At 37.5% G+C, this 22,984-nt stretch overlaps 1 protein-coding gene across 1 annotated transcript; it reads right to left on the bottom strand.

Moving 5' to 3' along the window:
- Positions 1-8,041: 8,041 nt before the first annotated feature.
- LOC135197945 (uncharacterized) lies at positions 8,042-17,951 on the bottom strand. Its single transcript, XM_064225228.1, has 4 exons — positions 16,981-17,951; positions 10,920-10,997; positions 10,335-10,453; positions 8,042-9,870 (listed from the first exon to the last, which is right to left on the bottom strand). Exons 1-4 carry the CDS (start codon positions 17,345-17,347, stop codon positions 8,932-8,934), a joined length of 1,503 nt encoding a protein of 500 aa, XP_064081298.1. The 5' UTR covers positions 17,348-17,951; the 3' UTR covers positions 8,042-8,931.
- Between the last annotated feature and the right edge of the window lie 5,033 nt (positions 17,952-22,984).

Raw genomic sequence — 22,984 nt, 5'->3', positions numbered from 1 at the left:
TAATCCTGTGCTGTCAGTATGGTTGATATCATTATGTCCATACAATTCGTTCTTGAATTTTGAACCAACAAGGGCAAATGCATAGTGTATCGTATAGGGAAGATATCCATATAATTTATAGAAGTTCACCATAACTTCGAACATTTAGAGAGAACCTTCTTTGAAAGAAAACGGTGCTTTTGGGTAACTTTAATATTTAGGTGAGTTTTAATTTAATCTTACAGCAGCGATGGTAGCACAGGATATCTGGGCAGTTTTGATGATTTCGATTGCGGTTCTGTTCATTTGTTGTAACTAAATGGAAAAACTCATTAACTAGATGTTCCTGGATAAACTTTTAAATTAAATATTTAAGGAGCATTTAAAAGAATAGGTGGTGTTCAAGAACTGGTTTTTGAGCTTCAGAGTGTGGTATAAGCCACATGAGAACTATTTACAGACATAGAAAATTTATCTCACTGATGTACGTTTCTACGTTTATATTTTCTTCATCCATAAGTGTACGTCCTCGCTACAGTAAAACATGTTAAAAACACGTCGGTAGTTTTCAACAGGTTTGTGATATGTATGTGACAATTTGCCGACACTTATTAAAGACATATTTTACTGTAGGGTTGACCTGCCCTTAGGTAATGTCACCCGAGGCCAGTTTAATAGGGGAAAATATAAAACTTCGACAGTTTTGAAGATAAGCCCATTCTAGCGAACAAAGGTGACAAAATGGCTCCTGTGTCATATTGCAGTGCCCCTACGTAAAGTATTCGGGGGTTGGGGTGGGGTGGGGGGGGGGGAACTTGAATGAGGTGCTTATTTTTTTTTAAACATACCTTAAGTTTGAGTTCTAGAGCACCAGACTCGAAGATTTCTCTTCTTTCTAATAGTTACATCACAGAAATTACTATAGTTTTCTTTCTGTATTTCTCTTTACTTCCTCTTACTTCTTCCTAGTGAACACCATATGTACTTTGGAAGCTTGAATAGGTTTCAGCTACTGAATAATAATAATAATAATAATAATAATAATAATAATAATAATAATAATAATAATAATAATAATAATAATAATAATAATAATAATAATAATAATAATAATGCATTCGGGTGATTTGAGGAGATGGGTACCTCACTTTTCATTGGGCAATACCTGTGTGGTCGCGAGCGATGTCATCAGGGGGCCGGTTGCTGGTTGGCTGTCCTCTTCGTGGGTGGAGCCTCATCCTTATAGGTGATGGTGGGGGTCCCCTCGAAGGGCGTGCTACCAATTCGTCCTCAGGGCAAGAGCTTGAGCTTCGATCACCCTCAGGGTTACAAGGGACGTTCTCAGGATGAGGGCTAACGCTTCTATCATCCTCAGGATTCCTCTGGTGACATGGTCGTTGTGGGGCGTTGTCTGCTGATCTCCTGACGGCGGTGGGGAGGAGGAAGGTCTTCTGTGACGTTCAAACTGGGCTTCTCCCTCCCGATGTGCAGTGCCTCTAAGATTCGCAAACGACGTAGATCGGGTGCTTGGTCGATAACCTCGAAGTTACCGACGATGTCGCTACGGTGGATTCTTTTATTATGTGCAGTCCTTGCATGATTAAATATTGTTCCTTCCTGCGCATGACAGGAGATCCTCTTGGAGAGGCGCATTGACGTCATCCCGATGTAAGTTCCGAGGCATCCTCGGATTGGGCATGTGTATCTGTAGATGACGTTCGTCCTCTTCAAGGGATCCTGCGACGGTGCGGGGTTATTCTTCATAATAAGGCTGCATGTTCTCTTACTTGCATAAAATATGATCAAGTGATCTGTTTGTCGTTGTCGGTCGGGGAAACGTGATTCTTGATTATTTCCCGTAGAGCTCGCTCGTCTTCTTTATATCGCTGATGGAAGGTTCCCTTGTAGAAAAAATTAATTTTCTGCTGGGGGTCTGGGCGGGGTTCCTGTAGGTATCACTTCTCCATGCTCATCCTTAAGACGTTCTGGATGCTGCGGTTGGTATGTCCGTTGTTAACTAGGATCTGGGCTACACGTTCCATCTCCTTATGGGTGTCTGCCCATGTTGAACAATGGGAAAGTGTTCTTCTGACGTAGGCGCTAATGGTGGTGTCCTTATAGCGTTCAGGGCATTCATTCTCGCCGTTCAGACACATTCCCAGGTTCGTGGGCTTCGTGTAGACCCTTGTAGCGAACGCACCCTCCTTCTGTTCAACCAGGACGTCCAGGAAGGGAAGACGGCCATCCCGGCTATGTTCGATGGTAAATCGTAAACGGCTGTGGGTATGGAAGGCTTGACGTATTTCCTCGATCTCCTCCATCGTTCCTGCTCGGATGAAGGTGTCATCTATATATCTTACGTATATAGAAGGCTTCCTAATGCTCCTAAAGACACGCTCCTCCACTATGCCCATTTAAAAGTTCGCAAACAAGACCCCGAGGGGGGATCCCATCGCTACACCATCGATTTGTAAGTACATATGGTCATGGTGGTTAATGAAGGGAGCCTTTTGGTGCAAATTTCCAGCAGAGAGCGAAGGGCATGCTCGGGGATATTCAGTGGGTCGGTGGATGGGTCCCTATAGACAAGTTCAAGGATCATTTTGATGGTTTCATCTACAGGAACGTTGGTAAACAGGGACTCTACATCCATCGATGCAATACTGCCTCCAGGGTGCGCAGATCTTAAGGCTTGCAGGAACTCCGCAGACGACTTCAAACTATGTGTGCTGGGGATGTAAGGGGTGAGAATAGAATTTAGTTGTTTAGCAAGGTGGTATGTGGGTGCTGGTATTTGGCTAATGATAGGTCTTGAAGGGTTTCCATGTTTGTGAGTTTTTACATTACCGTACATGTACCCGAGGTTATAGTCTCCAGAAATACTAGTGAGGTGTAAGGCGTTTGTGGCGGCATTGATAGTTTCAATTATCCTATTGGCTTCGCGTTTAATGTCGTCTACGAGGTTCTTGGTAATGCGTCGAAACTTAGTGGTACTGGCGAGGATCTCGTCGATTTTTTGTCTATATTCGGTAGTCTTGATAAGTACTAGGGCTGCGGTCTTGTCGGCTCTCTTGACGGTGATGTCTTCGTTTTCTCTCAAACTTTTAGCAGCATCCCGCAGGCGGTGATCGACGATGTCACTTTTATAAGTTCCTCGGTCTGTAAGGGCTTCTGCTAAGGGGAGAGGTTGAAGGGCGTCGGTGGTGTGTACATTTCCAAGGATTTCTTGTTTCAGTATCGTCTCCGTAAGGTATTCCATCTCCGTCCACTTACTGAGGGGACGGGGACGGCAATATAAAGAAGACGAGCTAGCTCTACAGAAAATAATCAAGAATCACGTTTCCCCGACCGACAATGACAAACAGATCACTTGATCATATTTTATAGAAGTAAGAAAACATGCAGCCTTATTATGAAGAATAACCCCGCACCGTCGCATGATCCCTTGAAGAGGACGAACGTCATCTACAGATACACGCGCCCAATCCGAGGATGCCTCGGAACTTACATCGGGATGACGTCAATGCGCCTCTCCAAGAGGGTCTCCTGTCACGCGCAGGAAGGAACAATATTTAATCATGCAAGGACTGCACATAATGAAAGAATCCACCGTAGCGACATCGTCGGTAACTTCGAGGTTATCGACCAAGCACCCGATCTACGTCGTTTGTAAATCTTAGAAGCACTGCACATCGGGAGGGAGAAGCCCAGTTTGAACGTCACAGAGGAGACCTTCCACCTCCCCACCGCCGTCAGGAGAGTAGCAGACGACGCCCTACAACGACCATCGCACCAGAGGAATCCTGAGGATGATAGAAGCGTTAGCCCTCATCCTGAGGACGTCCCTAGTAACCCTGAGGGTAATCGAAGCTCAAGCTCTCGCCCTGAGGACGACCTGGTAGCACGCCCTTCGAGGGGACCCCCACCATCACCTATAAGGATGAGGCTCCGCCCACGAAGAGGACAGCCAACCAGCAACCGGCCCCCTGATGACATCGCTCGCGACGTCACAGATATTGCCCAATGAAAAGTGAGGTACCCATCTCCTCAAACCATTGCACTCAATAATAATAATAATAATAATAATAATAATAATAATAATAATAATAATAATAATAATAATAATAATGGGGAATATAGCCAGTAACTACAGGCCTATCACCTGCCTACCAATAATGTGGAAGTTACTAACAGGTATCATCAGTGAAAGGCTATACAATTACCTGGAGGAGACAAACACCGTCCCCCACCAACAGAAAGGCTGCAGAAGGAAGTGTAGGGGCGCAAAAGACCAGCTCCTGATAGACAAAATGGTAATGAAGAACAGTAGGAGAAGGAAAACCAACTTAAGCATGGCATGGATAGACTATAAGAAAGCCTTCGACATGATACCACACACATGGCTAATAGAATGCCTGAAAATATATGGGGCAGAGGAAAACACCATCAGCTTCCTCAAAAATACAATGCGCAACTGGAATACAATACTTACAAGCTCTGGAATAAGACTAGCAGAGGTTAATATCAGGAGAGGGATCTTCCAGGGCGACTCACTGTCCCCACTACTCTTCGTAGTAGCCATGATTCCCATGACAAAAGTACTACAGAAGATGGATGCCGGGTACCAACTCAAGAAAAGAGGCAACAGAATCAACCATCTGATGTTCATGGACGACATCAAGCTGTATGGTAAGAGCATCAAGGAAATAGATACCCTAATCCAGACTGGAAGGATTGTATCTGGGGACATCAAGATGGAGTTCGGAATAGAAAAATGCGCCTTAGTCAACATACAAAAAGGCAAAGTAACGAGAACTGAAGGGATAAAGCTACCAGATGGGAGCAACATCAAACACATAGATGAGACAGGATACAAATACCTGGGAATAATGGAAGGAGGGGATATAAAACACCAAGAGATGAAGGACACGATCAGGAAAGAATATATGCAGAGACTCAAGGCGATACTCAAGTCAAAACTCAACGGCGGAAATATGATAAAAGCCATAAACACGTGGGCAGTGCCAGTAATCAGATACAGCGCAGGAATAGTGGAATGGACGAAGGCAGAACTCCGCAGCATAGATCGGAAAACCAGGAAACATATGACAATACACAAAGCACTACACCCAAGAGCAAATACGGACAGACTATACATAACGCGAAAGGAAGTAGGGAGAGGACTACTAAGTATAGAGGACTGCGTCAACATCGAGAACAGAGCATTGGGGTAATATCTGAAAACCAGTGAAGACGAGTGGCTAAAGAGTGCATGGGAAGAAGGACTAATAAAAGTAGACGAAGACCCAGAAATATACAGAGACAGGAAAATGACAGACAGAACAGAGGAATGGCACAACAAACCAATGCACGGACAATACATGAGACAGACTAAAGAACTAGCCAGCGATGACACATGGCAATGGCTACAGAGGGGAGAGCTAAAGAAGGAAACTGAAGGAATGATAACAGCGGCACAAGATCAGGCCCTAAGAACCAGATATGTTCAAAGAACGATAGACGGAAATAACATCTCTCCCATATGTAGGAAGTGCAATACGAAAAATGAAACCATAAACCACATAGCAAGCAAATGCCCGGCACTTGCACAGAACCAGTACAAAAAGAGGCATGATTCAGTGGCAAAAGCTCTCCACTGGAGCCTGTGCAAGAAACATCAGCTACCTTGCAGTAATAAGTGGTACGAGCACCAACCTGAGGGAGTGATAGAAAACGATCAGGCAAAGATCCTCTGGGACTATGGTATCAGAACGGATAGGGTGATACGTGCAAATACACCAGACGTGACACTGATTGACAAAGTCAAGAAGAAAGTATCACTCATTGATGTCGCAATACCATGGGACACCAGAGTTGAAGAGAAAGAGAGGGAAAAAATGGATAAGTATCAAGATCTGAAAATAGAAATAAGAAGGATATGGGATATGCCAGTGGAAATTGTACCCGTAATCATAGGAGCACTAGGCACGATCCCAAGATCCCTGAAAAGGAATCTAGAAAAACTAGAGGCTGAAGTAGCTCCAGGACTCATGCAGATGAGTGTAATACTAGAAACGGCGCACATAATAAGAAAAGTGATGAACTCCTAAGGAGGCAGGATGCAACCCGGAACCCCACACTGTAAATACCACCCAGTCGAATTGGAGGACTGTGATAGACAAAAAAAAAATAATAATAATAATAATTTCCCTTTGCTTTTCCTCTCTGTTGTGGAGAGCCAGTTCTGGTTCTATGTCTACCAGCAATTGTTCTGTTTGGGAGGTGTTATTTCTCTCATTTCAGTTGTTAACCAACCTTCTTCTGCGTCCTCTTTCCGTCTCTTTGCTTCTGATGTAGCATCTTCATACTTCCTTATGTTCTTCTCTTGTCCATGTCTTCTTTTGGTTTGCCTCTGTAGCTCCAGTCTCAGCTGGTTACTGTCGTTGAGGTGGTCAGTTGCTGGATGACAACCGCCAAGTACCTAACCGTCTTCCCCTTCAACTGGGCTGCATACCTGGCTGCCGGACGAAGCTCCTCAGTTGCCAGAGAAAATTCCATTTACGTCATTGTCGCTTAATCTTTCATTTCTATCCGTCATTGCTGAGTTTTGCTATTTAACCCATAGCTGGACCGCACCCAATCGGCGATAAGTAGTCAAGTAGTCAAAAGTTACTGCTGAGTAGACTGTAAAGATCCTTTCCCAAGGAATCAACACTGAAGAGAGCGGTCACTCACTCAGTGACTGATCAGCCCCAATGTTGCTTAACCAGACCATTGATGAGCTAAACCACTCTGCCACGGTGCCACTGGAGCCTGAGCATGACACACCAGCTAGCTTGCAGTAATAAGTGGCACGAACACCAACCTGAGGGAGTGATAAAAAACGATCAGGCAAAGATCCTCTGGGACTATGATATCAGAACAGATAGGGTGATACGTGCCAATAGACCAGACGTGACGTTGATTGAAAACATCAAGAAGAAAGTATCACTTTGATGTGGCAATAACCACGGGACACCAGAGTAGATAAGAAAGAAAAAGAAAAAATTGATAAGTATCAAGGCCTGAAAATAGAAATAAGACGGGTATGGGATAAGCCAGTGGAATTGTAGTACCCATAATCACAGGAACACCAGGCACGATCCCAAAATCCCTGAAAAGGAACCTGGAAAAACTACATGCTGAAGTAGCTCCAGGACTCATGGAGAGGAGTGTGCTACTAGAAACAGCGCATATAGTAAGAAATGTGATGGACTCCTAAGGAGGTAGGATGCGACCCGGAACCCCACACTATAAAAATCACCCAGTCGAATGGGATGACTGTGATAGACTCCAAAATGAATAATAATAATAATAATAATAATAATAATAATAATAATAATAATAATAATAATAATAATAATAATAATAACAGTTGTACTGAAATCTTTATCATTATCTTAAATGTTGTCGTTACTCGAAGTTATGAGAATGATTTCATACGTTCTAAATTTAATTTTCTGGCGATTTTATCCTTTTGTATATATATATATATATATATATATATATATATATATATATATATATATATATATATATATATATATATATATATCGGCGTCTGTAACCATAGGAGTTGTGAAATAAATCAGTCACCATGCATGATCACCAATTTAGCTTCTTAAGATATGTGCTTTGAATGGTACGGTAATGCAAATTATAATCCAGCAACTAGTAAGTGCCTCCCTCTTATGCATCAGTGTAATCAATCTTAATTCCTAGTAGTTGCTCCCACGATGGTTGAAAAATGGCAATGATGTCTTTCAAGTGGAATTTCAATAGCTTGAAAAACGTGTGATTAATTAACATAGTTAATTTTCAGAAAGTAAACAACAATTCATATGGAACAAGGCAACAGGAGCCGTTGACTTGAAATTCAGTCGTTCATTTTAACGAAGTTACAGACAATAACTGAAATTAAATAAAATCAATAAACACAAGGTGGTATCTTATATTTCAGATATTAATTCACCCTTGAGCATTGTCGGCGTTACATATTCTTTATAAGAAATGAAACTGATAATTTTCTGTGGCCAAGTTTTTATTGAAGAAAATACACGATCAACTCGTTACGGTTTCTTGGGATAGGTAAATACGTTAGAAAACGCTTGACAACTTAAGTGAACACCTTTTGTACCCTATACATCTTCCACTTCATACATCTTCAGGCCTGACCCTCATCTATGTGGTAATTTCATTTTTCATTCATTGGATTCATTTATTTATTCTCTCGTGCTTTTTTTTTTTTTTTTTTTTTTTTTTGCAAAACTTGTCTACTCATTATCCTTGTCTCGTAAACACCTGATACTTGGAGTGTTTACATAAGGTTTTCGTTAACTATTATTATTTTTCATTGGTCACTTTAGACTTCTGTGTTGCTGAGAAGCTACGCATGTGAGTTCGAGGTATATGAATATTTCGTATTTTCTTTAACAAATATATACAGTGGTGTTTTTCATCCATTTTCTTCTTGATAAGGTGATTTCTCCAAAACCTTTGAAACCTCCTCACATTTGTATAGCTTAATGCCACTTTTTCCATACTTCTCTTCGTAATAAACTTACTTTATTATAGGGCTAGTGTGTTTAGATCTTAGAAAGATCGTTTCCTTGTGTAGTTTTATCCTTGTGAAATATTTTATTTGCTTTGGTTTGTTTTTACAGTCTGATTTTCTTGTCTGTTGTTGTGTCGTTCGTAAACAGTGATGGTACTTCAAAATATTTCTGAATGTGTGCAGCTTTCCTAAAAAAAGCACATCTGTTTTTTATGTACATGTTTTGCCTAAGCATGTTATGGTTATAAACTTTGCTCTTTTTCTATCAGCATATCTGCCTTTATTTGAGGCAAAGGTGAATGACTTCTTTGTCATTTCAGCTGCAGTATAAAAATTAGATTAAGGGGCCACCTCATTCTCTACTTCATGCTGAGATGTAGGGCACACTTCTGGTCCCCTAAAATAGATTCTTGCCTCGGCACAGGCACATCAGTAGACTCATTAGTACTTATAGTTGCATTTGAAGATATTCTTGTTATATCTGCTGTACTGTCAAGCTGATCTGTTTGTGCTTCAGTTGGGTCAGCTTGAGTTCGAGAGGTTTCTTCAGAAACCTCAGCTGCCCCTGGTGCAGTTTGAGACGTCGCAGAAGATACTTCACTGTCAGAGGTCTTTCTAGAAACTGTAATTGAAACTTCTGTCGTTTCAGGTGTTTCTGGTTGTGCTTCAGTAGCTGCTTTTGGTGGAGGAAGATTTTCTGTTTGCAGCTCAGGTAATCTTGACCTTCCAGACACATGTCTGAAGTCAGACGGAGAGCTAATAGTTATGCTCTTGGACCTTTTGGTCTTTTTCTTGGCGGAAAACTTTGAAAAGAAATTCTCTACCTTATTTCCACTGGCCCTCCTCCACAGGTCCTTGTCATCAACCTCGAGGCATCCTGATGACGAAGGCTTAGTAGGCTTAGCACTCGACTCTTGGGACTCCTCCAGAACTGACAGATTGCCCATGGATCTGGACATCTTAGCCAATTGAATTTTCAGCTTGTCAATCGAGGAAGTGGAATTTAGTCTCGGGGGTTTGGGTGGACCTTTCAGGAGGTGGTTTTTCCCCGCCTCTTCTTCAGCGTGACTTTTGGATGAGGAGGCGGCCTGTTGCGTTTGGTGGAAAGATCGGGGCGGTTTGGGCGGGGGCATGGTGTTTCCTGGTAGTGACTGGGTTCTGTGACCTCTGTTGTAGATCTCTGTCGGAGACAGAGGGTGATTAGAGGAAGTTGTTGCTGGTGTGCATGGTGGTGCCGCTGGGACTGGAAACGGTTCTTTGTCTGTTGGAGCTGCTGGGCGGTAGTCGAGTGAGTCTCTCTGTGGAGAAGTTAAAGTGAAATTCTGTGAGTGAGGGGTAGGTGTAGTCTACGAAATCAAAGATTTTCTTTCACAGTACCTACGAATTGAAAACAATCCTAATGTTAGCATACCAGGTTAGCAGACACAAAATTACGAATTTAGGATGTAAAACTATGTTGAAATATACAAATCATAGCTTACGAATTTCATATTTAAAACAGTGGTAAAATACCAGGTAAGCAGACACAAATCATAGCTTACGAATCTACAACAATGTCGAAATACCAGAGAGACACAACCCACAGCTTTCGATGTTCAGATTTATAACTACCAATAGCTTTCGAATCTAGAACAACGTTAGAATACCAAGTAAGCAGACACAAAGTTTTGAAATCACAGCTGGCGGATACTGTGACGAGGTGTACATCGATATCATCGAGACCAAAATCACAAGATGTTCGCATTATAGGCCTATATCTTACCATAGTCAACAATTTAGCAAGTTCTACTTCTAATGAATTGATGTCAGTCATGACTTTTGTTGATGTCCGGGAGACAGGAACGTTGTTAGGAGTGGAAGGTACTTTATACGCCCCACTTTCTGTAAAAAAAAAAAAAACGAAAGTACTTCTGTTTCCAATACAGACTAAAGCCGTTTATTCTATTAAAAATGGCACTTGCCTGACTGTTTACGAGATATTCGTCAGCTGTACTTATGATATATGAGCAGTGTTGCTGAAGTTTTTCAAAATTGTCATCTTTTTCAATTGATTTAATCTTAGTGAAACTACTTCTGTGAAATTTACTGAAAATACGGTTGTAATGGTGTTCCAGACTGATGTAAATTGTCAATGAAAAGTTCCACCATCTTGAGATTAGGAAACTATACATTGATGTGATTCCACTGAAAGGTACAAAAGGCTGATTAAAAATGTGATTTATATTTCAGAGATATTCACAGACAGCTCTAAATGTTGTGCGGGCCACACAGGGAATATTAGATTATTATTATTATTATTATTATTATTATTATTATTATTATTATTCATTCATAAATAGATAGTTACCAAGAGCCTGTGACGTAGACGCCAGTCTTGTAGACCTGTCTGTCATGGACGTGGTTCGAGGCCTACTCCCACCAGAAGCTGAAATGGAATTTTGAATCTTATCAGTTCCTAATTTAACTTACTGATTTGCCTCTTTCTATAGTTATATTTGTATAGTCTTATCTAGTATCAGTATCTCTCATTGTCAAGATATTTTTGTCTCTTACAGTCGCGATTTTCCCTTTTTATGAGTAGATGGTTATCAGTTTATGCTTACACTATGCTCAAGATAAGTACATTTTTTTGCTAACTTTTCTTATCAGTCTTTGGTTAATAAAAGCTCTGTCATTGATACTTTTATCCCAAATTCGCCTTTTTTGGGCGAGGCGAGTGAAGGAGGTAATCTTTGCAAACTTCACTTCCAGAAAGGAGAGTTCGCAGAAAAATCCTTATATGCATTTCCACCTTGGCTCCCATTGGTAATCTTCCCAAACTTCACTTCCATAAGGGTGAGTTTGCTGAGCAACCCCTATATACATTTCCACCTTGGCTTCCATAGACGCTCCCAAGTTTCGTCCAAATTATTTGTTGCACACTGCCACCGTTTTCGCTTAATATATTCTGTGACAGACCTCTGTTCACATATTACCATCATCCATCGAAAATACTCTCAGATACAAAGAAACAAACCCGTTCTTTCTTTTATCATCCATTTATGCTCGTTAAATTACCCTTTTCCCCATTATACTCTTGAGTGTGTCGTCTTTGCGAGCACTTTCGAACTTTACCGTTTTCTGTGGTTTCTCTTTACAGTTATCATTCACAAAGGTATCCGCTGATGATCAGCTGCAATTTTTTATCTGATACCTTAGAGAGCTGGCAGCTGAATATACCGTTTTCCGAACACATTAATAGAAATGTTTAACATTTGTTCAATTCAACAAGTAATTTTACACTCAAAATATGAGTAAGCTTTTACCCCAGTTTTAAATAATCTACATACGAAATTTTGTGAAAACAGAACACAAAAAAAAATATTATTTCACGCAGTGTATAATAAAGTTCAGGTATGCAGGCGACATAACATGCATTCGGCCAGGGACAAAAAGATAAATACTTTCTTTGGTCAGTTAAATAAATCAGTTCCACCAATAAATTTCACCATGGAAATGGCGAATGACGACAGCCACCTTTTTTCTATTGTCTACTACACACATGCAGAACTGGGTTTCAAAACAAAGCGGGCTGAAAGTTTTCAAATATATTCGCCTATCTACCGTTTTATGACATTAATGTTTTTAGTAGCATTACGTATATGCACCACTAAATATGATGAAATAGTTATAATTAGTAATACAAGCAGAGACAGAAATATCCTGATTCTGTTTTAGACATTAGACTAAGAGCGTTAAATGTCTTTCTGTGATTACAAAAAAGAAACTCGTAACACAAAACCCGAAGATATTCCCCATCTACTTAAGAACTTTGGAGTTGATTAATTTGGCTTTTAAGAAAAATAATACAATGAAACTAGCACTAGCAAGGAACTCTTCCAAAATTATATTCAGCTCAGTGTAAGTCTTGTGATAACTCTGATATCGGTCAAACTAGAAATTCTTTAGAAGAGACAATAGAACAGCAAAAAAAAAAAAAAAAAAAAAAAAATTTACGAGATATGATTAAGTTATCACTGAAATTTTCGTACGTGTTAATGAAAACAATTAATTGGGCAGGAACAAAAGATATTCTATTTCAATAATACACCAGAAAGAAACATTATTGAGTCTTATTCTATAAACGAAGGTTTTGTAAGAATATTAATATCAGTCACAGCATATATAATCTTAATCCATTAATTTCAACAGAAATGTGCAAAATGTATAAAATTCACGAAAGGCAGTTCATATGGGATGAGGGGAAAAAGTTATGAAGACCCCACACCCCTCCTTAGATATATAAACAGATTTTTAAATAGGTTACTGACCCCAAAATAACACTTTTACTGACCCTCCCTCTTTTTTTTCCACCTATCAGGTTTGAACATTTGGTTTCAAGCCATCCGCATGCCCGTTTTTATTGTCACTCCAGCTTAAGTATACGTTGTGAATTTCCACCACTTTGTATCAGTCCTCTAGAAGATGTCTTGCGCGTAAAGAGGATACTGGTCAGGGTTTACACACAGTGTTTAATTTTCATAGTGGTACAATGCATGATATACACACGCACATACACACATTATATATATATATATATATATATATATATATATATATATAGATATATATATATATATCATATATATATATATATATATATATATTATATATATATATATAATATATATATATATATATATATATATATATATGTATCTATATATTATATATAATTATTATATATAATATATATGTTGTAATAGCTTCTACACACAGCCCTAAGGTAGCGTTCGGCCTGAGTGGGGGGCTGCAATTGGGGAAGTAGAATTATATAATTAATCTCACCTTGCTGAATGTTATCTAACTGGATTATCTTAACAGTTATAATTTGGGAAAAAATTTAATTGATGTGTCCTTATACGTGTTTATTCTGGTTCTAAATCATCGTGTAAAATTTTCCACCTTTCTGTTCTGGGCGCCTTGACTGAGACTATTGTTTTCCTTGAAGGCACTTTGTTGCAATTCAAATTGGCACGAGGGAAATTTACTGAGTATTGATTGTTACTGTCACTGTCTATTTGCTTCGCACACCACACTTTGCACTTTTCCCTCACTTATGATTCTTCTTCTTCCCGGTTCTGCTACTGCGCCACTCTTCTGCTCTACACTCGTTCTCCCCTTCTCCACTCTGTCTTTTTCTGTCTCCTCTCTCTCTGTCTGGCCTTTTTATCGGGATGATATCTTCTTAGCACCACCTTTGGATTTTTGGATTTTGACGGGGTGTGGCATCTTGTGAAAGAATTCTTGTGTCTGAGTGGCTACAGACTTTATACAAAACTGCCTTCCTGTCACTTCTTTTGCTGTGATTCGTAGACTCTAAATTAGGAAACGCCTCTTGTTCATGCCCTGGCTTTTTTGGGGTGTATACCTGGGTTAATCTCGTAGGTTATTCACTGGGACATATTTCTGGGCTGTCCTTATGACCTGGCACTGCTGATTTAATTGATTAAGACCCTAGGCCTACTCTTGGAAAGGGTGGAGCTTTCGAGTTTAACACTTCCTCTTTTTTAAACAAGGGAGCATAGAATTCCTTCTCTAACACATGCCAGATAGGCTGTAGGAATTATCCCTGGCCCTCTCTAACCTATCACAAGAAGGGAGCGCCAATTAATTTTGCGAAGAAGGCTTGTGTAGGCGTAAATGAGGTGTGACGAGTTGAGTTCCAATTTCTCGAAGATTCCTGGGAAATATCGCTTGTCGACCACTTAATCTCCGGTACTTTAGGCGACAGGGGTTTTTGGTGAGATGCTGTCCAGATCCCCAATGGCTAAAGTGTCCTGGTCGTTGGGGTCGAGTCCGAGAAAGACGATACTTTCGTAAAATCATTATTTCATTTCATTTTTTTTCCCTTTTCTTTTCTTATTATCCGTGCCTCTTCTTAAGTACTTTTAAGTTAATGCCTTTTGAAATAATTTCCTTAATTCATTAATCCTTAATTCTTTAACGACACTGTAACACACACACACACACACATATATATATATATATATATATATATATATTATATATATATATATATATATTATATATATGTGTATGTATATATATACATATATATATATATATATATATATATATATATATATATATATATATATATATATATATATATATATATATATAGAGCCAAGGTGGAATTGCATATAGGGATTGTTCAGCGAAACTCTACCCTTATGGAAGTGAAGTTTGCAAAGATTACCTCCCTCACCCAAAAAAAGGCGAATTTGGGATAAAGGTATCCATGATGACTATGAAGAGCAGACAGAGCTTTTATTAACCAAAAACTGATGAGAAAAGTTAACAAAATAACTTATGATATATAATATCTATATATATTATATATATATATCATATATATATATATATATATATATCATCATCATCATCATATCATCATCATCATCATCATCATCATCATCTTGCTTACATTCTTGCACACGTGCTGCAACTCTGCCACAAATCTAGACTCAGTTCCTAAGCCTTCCAGATTATACATACTTTTCCACAACAGACCGCTTTTATTTTCTCTCCATGGGACTAAACCATCACAAAACGCTGATCCGTCTTATCATCTAAGATAACTTTTTACCACATCGTCTTGTCTTCGTATTTTTGTAGCATTCTTACATCTCTTACGCTTTCGCCTATTCTATCAACACATTCTCTGTAAACACAAATCATTATAAAAAAAAAAGCTATCTTTTTTTAGACTGGTTATATTGTTCATCCAAACTTTATATCAGTAAAGGATAGATGGCTCAGCACTCCCTACATTTAACCCAAATTTTGATCCTACAGACTATGCTTTTCTTACAGATCCTTTGATGAGATCCTTCCTTCTGCCAGCCTCAATTCACATATTCAGTTATTCATAATGTCTGTTATCTTATCTTTTCTATTATATTTACCCAGAGCACCAACATGAATCAAAGTCAATTATTCAGCAATTCATGCTAACATTGGCCTTCTCGTATGTTAAAAATCCACAATTATATCAATAAATTATAACATTTGTAAAAATGAAAAACAAAGACTTTCGAACACGTAAGCAGCGTTCCTCCTCGGAATCTTCGATAGTCTTTATTTTCAAGTTTTAAAAATAATACAGTTTATTGATATACTCGTGGATTTTCGACATCGACAATTTAATCACGACACAGAATTTTGTAGTATTCGCTTTTTTCTTCTGCAGATTTTTTGGGTATTTGTTTCATTCTTCTACACAATTTTTTTATTCGCTTCCTTCTACAGAATTTTTAGTATCTATTTCCTTCTTCTACAGAAGTTTTTGCATTCGCTTCCTTTTTCTACAGAATTTTTAAGTATTTGCTTCCTTCTCCTACAGAATTTTTTAGTATTTGATGTCTTCTTCTACAGAATTTTTTAGCATCCGCTTCCTTCTTCTACAGAATTTTTTAGTATTCGATTCCTTCTTCTACAGAATTTTTTTTAGCATTCTCTTTCTTCTTATACAGGCACTTTTCAAAATCTTCACCAGTTAGCCTGTCATTGAAGGGGCTGACCCGGGATAATGTTGAATCATCTACTTGGCAACGTCCATGCAAAAATTGGCAAATAGGACTCCTCATGAGGTTCCTATTACCACACTGTCGATCTAAGAACACAGGTATCTTGTATGGTTATGAAGGGCCCCTCTTTGAAAGGCAAACAATCGTTGGATCTAAAAATGTTCCTCAATATAGCAGAGAACAAGTGTGGATTTCAAATGAAATGATTAGTTAAATATCAATTTTATTAATCTTTTGTACGTTAAAGATGACAAAACACTTTCCCCTTAAATGTGGTGCATCTTACTGGCTTAGTCCCAAGTTATTTATTTCTCCTTTCATTTTCATTTTTATAGGTCTGGGCATGTTATTTAGCCCAGGCCACTGGCCCTTGCTTTATTTAAGAGATAAGTGCTATTACTAAGAAACAATAATGAAGTTGAAAGTTCCATGATTAAACCAGACACTTTTACGAACTCTTTTACACACTTCTCTCTTTTTCTCTATCACTTATTTGACAGCAGACATCAGGCGATCTCATTTTTCATTGGCCTACAAATTTCCCTATTCTACCATGCGTTTGTTCTATTGGTCTTTCTTATGCACTTAGCCAAAACATACCAGCGCTAATGATGTCCTTTAGCTTATCCTTGAACTATGGATATGCACTTACCCTCCATATGCTGTTCATATCTTTCTCATAAAACTCCTTTGTTTTTATTACATTCTTTGCCACATTGTGGATTCCTGCTCTCTACAAAGATACACATATGCATACACTCAAGGTCAGAATATTCCAGTAGCAATTGCCGAATGGCTAGAACAGTTTAAACAAAAATCAGATGTATTTCAATTTACCTTCAATCGATGGGAGAAAGTCTTGAATGTGGATCAGATCATGCAGGGCTTGTTTTAGTATCTGAAAGGCGTTTTCCTCTTTTTCATTTTTCTCTTCGTCACTCCCTTCTTGCTCCCTACTGGCGCAAATGTCCTCCACAGCTCCATCCTCAAGGTCGAAAGTGACTAGTCTCTGATTATCAGATATTTTCTCAGCTTTTATCACGGACAGTCTACGATTAGATTCCTCGAGGAAAGATTCCACTGCTTGTAGGTCTTCCTCAGTTTCATCCCTTAGGTTCCGTCCTGTCCCCGAGAGAAAGTCTGTTCTCTCCGTCTGTTCTATGAGCTGTGTTATGTCCGTTGGTTGGTTCCCTGCAGCCATCATTTACAGATATGGTAAGTCAATCAATCTTTTTGAACTATTGGGATCTTCTTTTCGTAAAATTGTCTCTCTGCTTGAATTTCCTTTGTTGAATTGGTCCCTTCTTTCCCCGTTGTTATTGATCCTATTCGATAACTTGATTTACCGTGTTACATGATTTTACAATACAGATAAGATAACATGCCGTGACATCTTTGTTATTAATGACAATATCTTGTCCTTGAATGGCGTTGTGCATTCAGTATCAGCTCACACGTGGATGCAGAAATTACTGATTACCATTTAAGGGGCTTAGGCCTAATCAACCACACACTGCACTGATGATGAAGCCATTTTCGCTGGTGGCGATACCAGTTCACTAAACGTTCGATACCACACTGTTCGAGAAAGAGGTGCCCGGAGATCGATTACATAGTTAACTAACGCTAATTTTCAATGGGCCGTTTTTTTTATGTGCATGCACTAAGGGTAGCTGGTTGTTGTTCTGTTTTTTGCACTTGAATCTTGTCGTAAGTTATGACAGTAGCACCCTTAAGCAATAGTATTTAGACCAATATGTTAGCGCTGAGTTCGCTGTTCACCGACACGCTCCATACTGGTTGGTATTTCGGATCGTCAACCCATAAAATTCCTATCTTATCTCTTATCTGTTCTTCGTCGAAATTTCAGAGAGCCTGTTGATGATATAAATATCCGTGGCTGTTGGCGCTGGGAGACAGAATCTCATTGTCTCGATTGTAGATTTTCATTCGCTGTCAAGTTCCCTTTGAGGAGAAGTTCGTGAAGGGAGCGAATTCCGCATATTCTTCTTCATATTATTATATTATCATAATAATTGAGGCATTTGCATTGCACGCCGTTGGAGCGATAACATTGATGATAACAAGGATGATAATTATTTTTACATGCTACGCTGTCTTTGGCAAAATTGAATGCCCTTAAAATATGAAATGAAAGGAAACAGAAGTAGACAAGCGTACAAGTAACAAACAATGGTAATCTTGAAGAAATCGTCGAGAGAAGGATTAATTTAGCTTATCTGATACTTAGGCAATATCAGTCACTGATTTCTTTTTCTGCCTTTAGATACTGCCAAATGTAATACGTACAAACATTATCAGAGGACCGTGATATTATCTTCAGAAATAACTTGTAGTCCACTGATGAGCCAATAGTTGCCCCCATGCCGCTCCTCGTTGTTCAAATTGTCAAAACTCTCATATTTGCCGTTATCAGTATATTTTCTTAGCATGTCTTTCCTTCGATGTCAGCATGAGCCTTCTATGTCTCTGATGACGTTAATAGTCAGTGTTTTCTTGACAGCCGTTCTAGTGGCTCGAGTTCGCCCCCAGGCTGGCGCCAATGTGCAACCAGAGAAATTAATTTTTGGTGATTAGAAATTCATTTCTCGATATAATGTGGTTCAGATCCCACAGTAAGCTGTAGGTCCCGTTGCTAAGTAATTATTTGGTTCCTAGCCACGTAGTACATGAAAATCTAATATAAAAATCTAATCCTTCGGGCCAGCCCTATAGGAGAGCTGTTAATCAGCTCAGTGGTCTGGTTAAACTAAGATATACTTAACTTCTCCTTGACTGCCGTTTACTTTCTTTCAATTTAGTTATATTATTATTATTATTATTATTATTATTATTATTATTATTATTATAAGTAACAGGAGGTAATAGGAAATCCAGAGAGAAGCTTCGCCTTAAACAATATTTTTTTTTCGTCTTCAATAAATTCCTGATTTTCAAACGGTTACGCTCGCGTTCTTTTTTCTTATACCTCAATCATCCTTTTTCCTATACTTTCCCTGCTGCTCAGTAACCGCCAATATTAACGCTTTTCACCTCGGCCCCTATAAACCATGATAGCCCATCTGCCATTCACTTATGTAAACAGTAACATAGTAAACCTTAAGTTCATAGGCAAACGCACTTATCTTAATTACATTTAAAATGTTTGAATTTCTCTTCTACTTAGATTCGCCTCTTATTACCACGGCATGAGCTTATAAAACCTCTGTAATATTATTATTTGTATATTATAGTGTATGTAGAGTGGAGTCGACTTGGTGTACGATTACAACATAGTATTATTCTTGAATGATGAAGCGTATTTCTTATCTTTTATTGGAAAGCAAACTTTAACTGAATAGAAACTATATCTGTCTACCTTATCTGACACCATTCATCGTACTCTGGTACACAGATTAATTAATTAGGAATGTTTTATGTAGTATTTAAAACTCAATTTTGTATTCTGTATTCATATTTTTTGTTAAAATACTAGTATCTTTATCAGCATGTAAAACCCACTTACCTTATAGAAAGAAAAATATATAAAGCTGTATGTGAAAAGTTGTATTTAACTTTGCAGGAAAGTAGTCAATTTTGTTTTTAATCAGATATGCCTACTCTGATGAGTGTACTTTCAATTCACAGTTTCTAAATGAAGACCTTTTTAGAAGTCTTGATGTTTGTACATATAACTGTAATCAGTATATCCGGTATTTGTAATCTGCAATTGGCGAGTGATTAGTTGGGATCATTTACCATAGGCCTATGTAACATGGTATATTGAGGGTTTTGAACCGCGCACGTGCCTTGGAACAGAATTTAACTTCGCACCTGAAAGGTCTGTGAATGAAATAACAATTTGTGTTGTATTTAAAATGCCTTGTTTTATGATTTATCTATTTTGACGGATACGATAATTTTGTGAATTTTCAGTTTCAGAATTTTTTTTCAAATGGTAACATTACCTAATCATTTTATTTTCGAGTTCAAAGATTATCGCGAATTACTTCAACAATTCTGTATTAAAACCAACCTAACGTTGTACCAAGCTAAAATATTTTTAAATACTAAACTAAGAGGGATATATTTTTTATAATTTGTAATTTGAAGTTCCTCCAAACAAACGAAATTATTCGATACAAAACCAGATATGAAAATTGTAGTGAATAAATAAATAATGAGCCTTATTTCAAAAGTAATGCTGCGTACTATATATCATTATTTCATACCATACAAGGATTGATCAATTCGTCGTGAATATTTATAGTAATTAGTGATACTAAATATGCAAATATGGATTAGCAGCCTCTCTCTCTCTCTCTCTCTCTCTCTCTCTCTCTCTCTCTCTCTCTCTCTCTCTCTCTCTCTCTCTCTCTCTCTCTCTCTCTTAAGAAAGATAAATGGAAAAGCAGAGGATGTATGGAATTCTTTGGTACAGTGGCGTATGAATTGCGTTCTATAAATCTTTGTGTATGGAAAGAATGTAAGATGGACTATGTCGAAGTTAAGATTCCTTTTTAAAAGAATTCCAATTCCGATAGAGAGTTAACGTGTTTTATGATGTTCTTCATTATAATAATAATCCGAATCAGACTATTTTCTAAGCCGTGAAGAGTAGACTATTTCAGATGCTTGCTTAAATCAGTGAAACTTATGAAACTTAATCAGAACATAATCTAATATGTCAAGTCTAATAAAATGCATTTAAATTTGAATAGTGATCAAATACAGCACGTTGAATAAGCGGTACACTTGTTAAGCAGATCATATGTTTTTTCATTGAACTATTTAGAATAAAGGAGAATATTTAAATATCAAAACTTAGAAGAAATATCTGCTTTTGTTTTTTTCAATAAACGATTCACTTAATGATATGATTTCCTGATTATGGTGATTATAATCATCAATGAGATTTGAATGAAAGCAAAGCGCTTGGTATTGACCCAGATGAAGAGGAAGAAGGTACGCAAGGTTAAAGGTTCTATGCGAGTTAAAAATTCCATATAATCTCGACCGCGAATAGAAAATCAAGATGGTCTTGAACTTCCTTTGAGGCATTAGGCCAATGAACGGTGACCACGGCCATCCAGATGAGTTGATTTATAAATTAAAGGTGAATAATTTGTGTTAGAGAAGGGAGTAAGTAGCAAGTGATGAATCGTCTTTTGAATCTGACAGTATACATACATATATATATATATATATATATATATATATATATATATATATATATATGATATATATATATATATATACATATATATATATATATATATATATACTATATATATATGTATATATATATATATATATATATATTATATATATATATATATATATATATTTATATGTCATATTTATATATGTTATGAAATGGAGTAAACTTTAAGAATATATTCGACCACAGAGAAAGATTTGGGTATTTGAATTTTTATTTAGAATAAGATATTTTTTATGAGAACGAAAACCCAAAACTTTTTTAAAAATACGGAGATGAAATATAAGGATGAAGAATAAGGAAGAAGAGGCTCCTAGATATATTAGACGGTGTTTGAAATATTCCTATGAATATCCAAATCTAGTATATACTGCAGTAGTAATGAAACTTAATAATCTCAGACTGACTTATGTTTTAGAGTTTTTGTAAGGGAGGGTTACATAATATCTTAGCCAACTCATTCTTCGGTTAATTGTAATGCGAGAGATATTTGATGTTTTACATGGTAAAGATGTATAAATAGAGCATCGTTTATAATTCTCTGAAACAAAACACGAGAATAATCTGCTGTGAATATTTTCGATCACGTCATAATGTTTTTGGGGCTGTTTTTATATATATATGATACTATATATATGATATATATATATATATATATATACACATATATATATAATATATGTATATATATATATATATATATCGTATATATATATATATATATATATATATATATATATATATATATATATATATATATATATATATATTAGGGCTTGTGCCTTGTATGATAAGGCGCCCTATGAGGTAATGTTAGACTCGCGATAATCTTACGCTAAGTCGGTTGGTATTGCACTTCCTCATCTCAATGGAGTGTTTTTTGGGTTTGTAGATCATTACGAAGTCGGGATTATCTTCTTGTTTATGACGATGATGTGTTAAACACAAGGGCAAAGTAAATTCAGACGACATCCAAATACAGGGGAGGGGAGAAAGCCATTTAGACCAGACTTAACCCACATGAATTCGCTGATATTTTGGAATTCAAAAGAGTCAGCTGTACAAACTTTTTTTTTATCCATGGCATTAACAATGAGTGAACCTATCCAGGTCTCTGATGACTGTAAAAATACCCATAATTATAAAAAACAACAGATATCAATACGAATCCCAATGAAAATTCGATATTACTGGTAGTAAGTTACTAGACAAGAAGTGGAAAACGGAGCTATTTGTAAGATTGCCAGGCAACATAAGAGTCAAAGAGAATATTAATCATGATTCTGTATTTCTCTATGCTAGCTGAGATTAAGTTGTGATAAAATCTGATCCCATGTGCCCTTAACAAAAGTTTCATATGCAATTTTCTCGCGCGCATCCTCTGATGTTAATTTTAAAAACTTTATTAATAGGTAGGAGATGCAACGAAAAAACCCACTATGTAACTAATTTCTAAATAAACTTTGGGTTTTTCAAGAAAATGTGACATTTTCCCATGAATGTTTTACTTGAATTGTAATAGGCTAATGTTGCAAGTAAATATTTCATATCCATAACTTGATAATTCTAAATGTCCGTTTACCCATGTCATAAGCTGAATTATTGACTCTAATTGTCTAT

Source organism: Macrobrachium nipponense, chromosome 21 (assembly GCF_015104395.2).
Source record: "Macrobrachium nipponense isolate FS-2020 chromosome 21, ASM1510439v2, whole genome shotgun sequence".
Classification (NCBI taxonomy): Eukaryota; Metazoa; Arthropoda; class Malacostraca; order Decapoda; family Palaemonidae; genus Macrobrachium; species Macrobrachium nipponense.
This window is presented reverse-complemented; position numbering and strand designations above follow the sequence as displayed.

Bases quoted from the DNA above. Each gene is read 5' to 3' on its own strand.
- LOC135197945 (XM_064225228.1), bottom strand. From the start codon at position 17,347: ATGATGGCTGCAGGGAACCAACCAACGGACATAACACAGCTCATAGAA. The intron at 10,998-16,980 runs GTAAATTGAAAT...ATTCCATTTCAG, and splicing joins CTTTCTCCCATCGATTGAAG to CTTCTGGTGGGAGTAGGCCT. The intron at 9,871-10,334 runs GTAAGATATAGG...ACTTCTCCACAG, and splicing joins TTGCTAAATTGTTGACTATG to AGAGACTCACTCGACTACCG.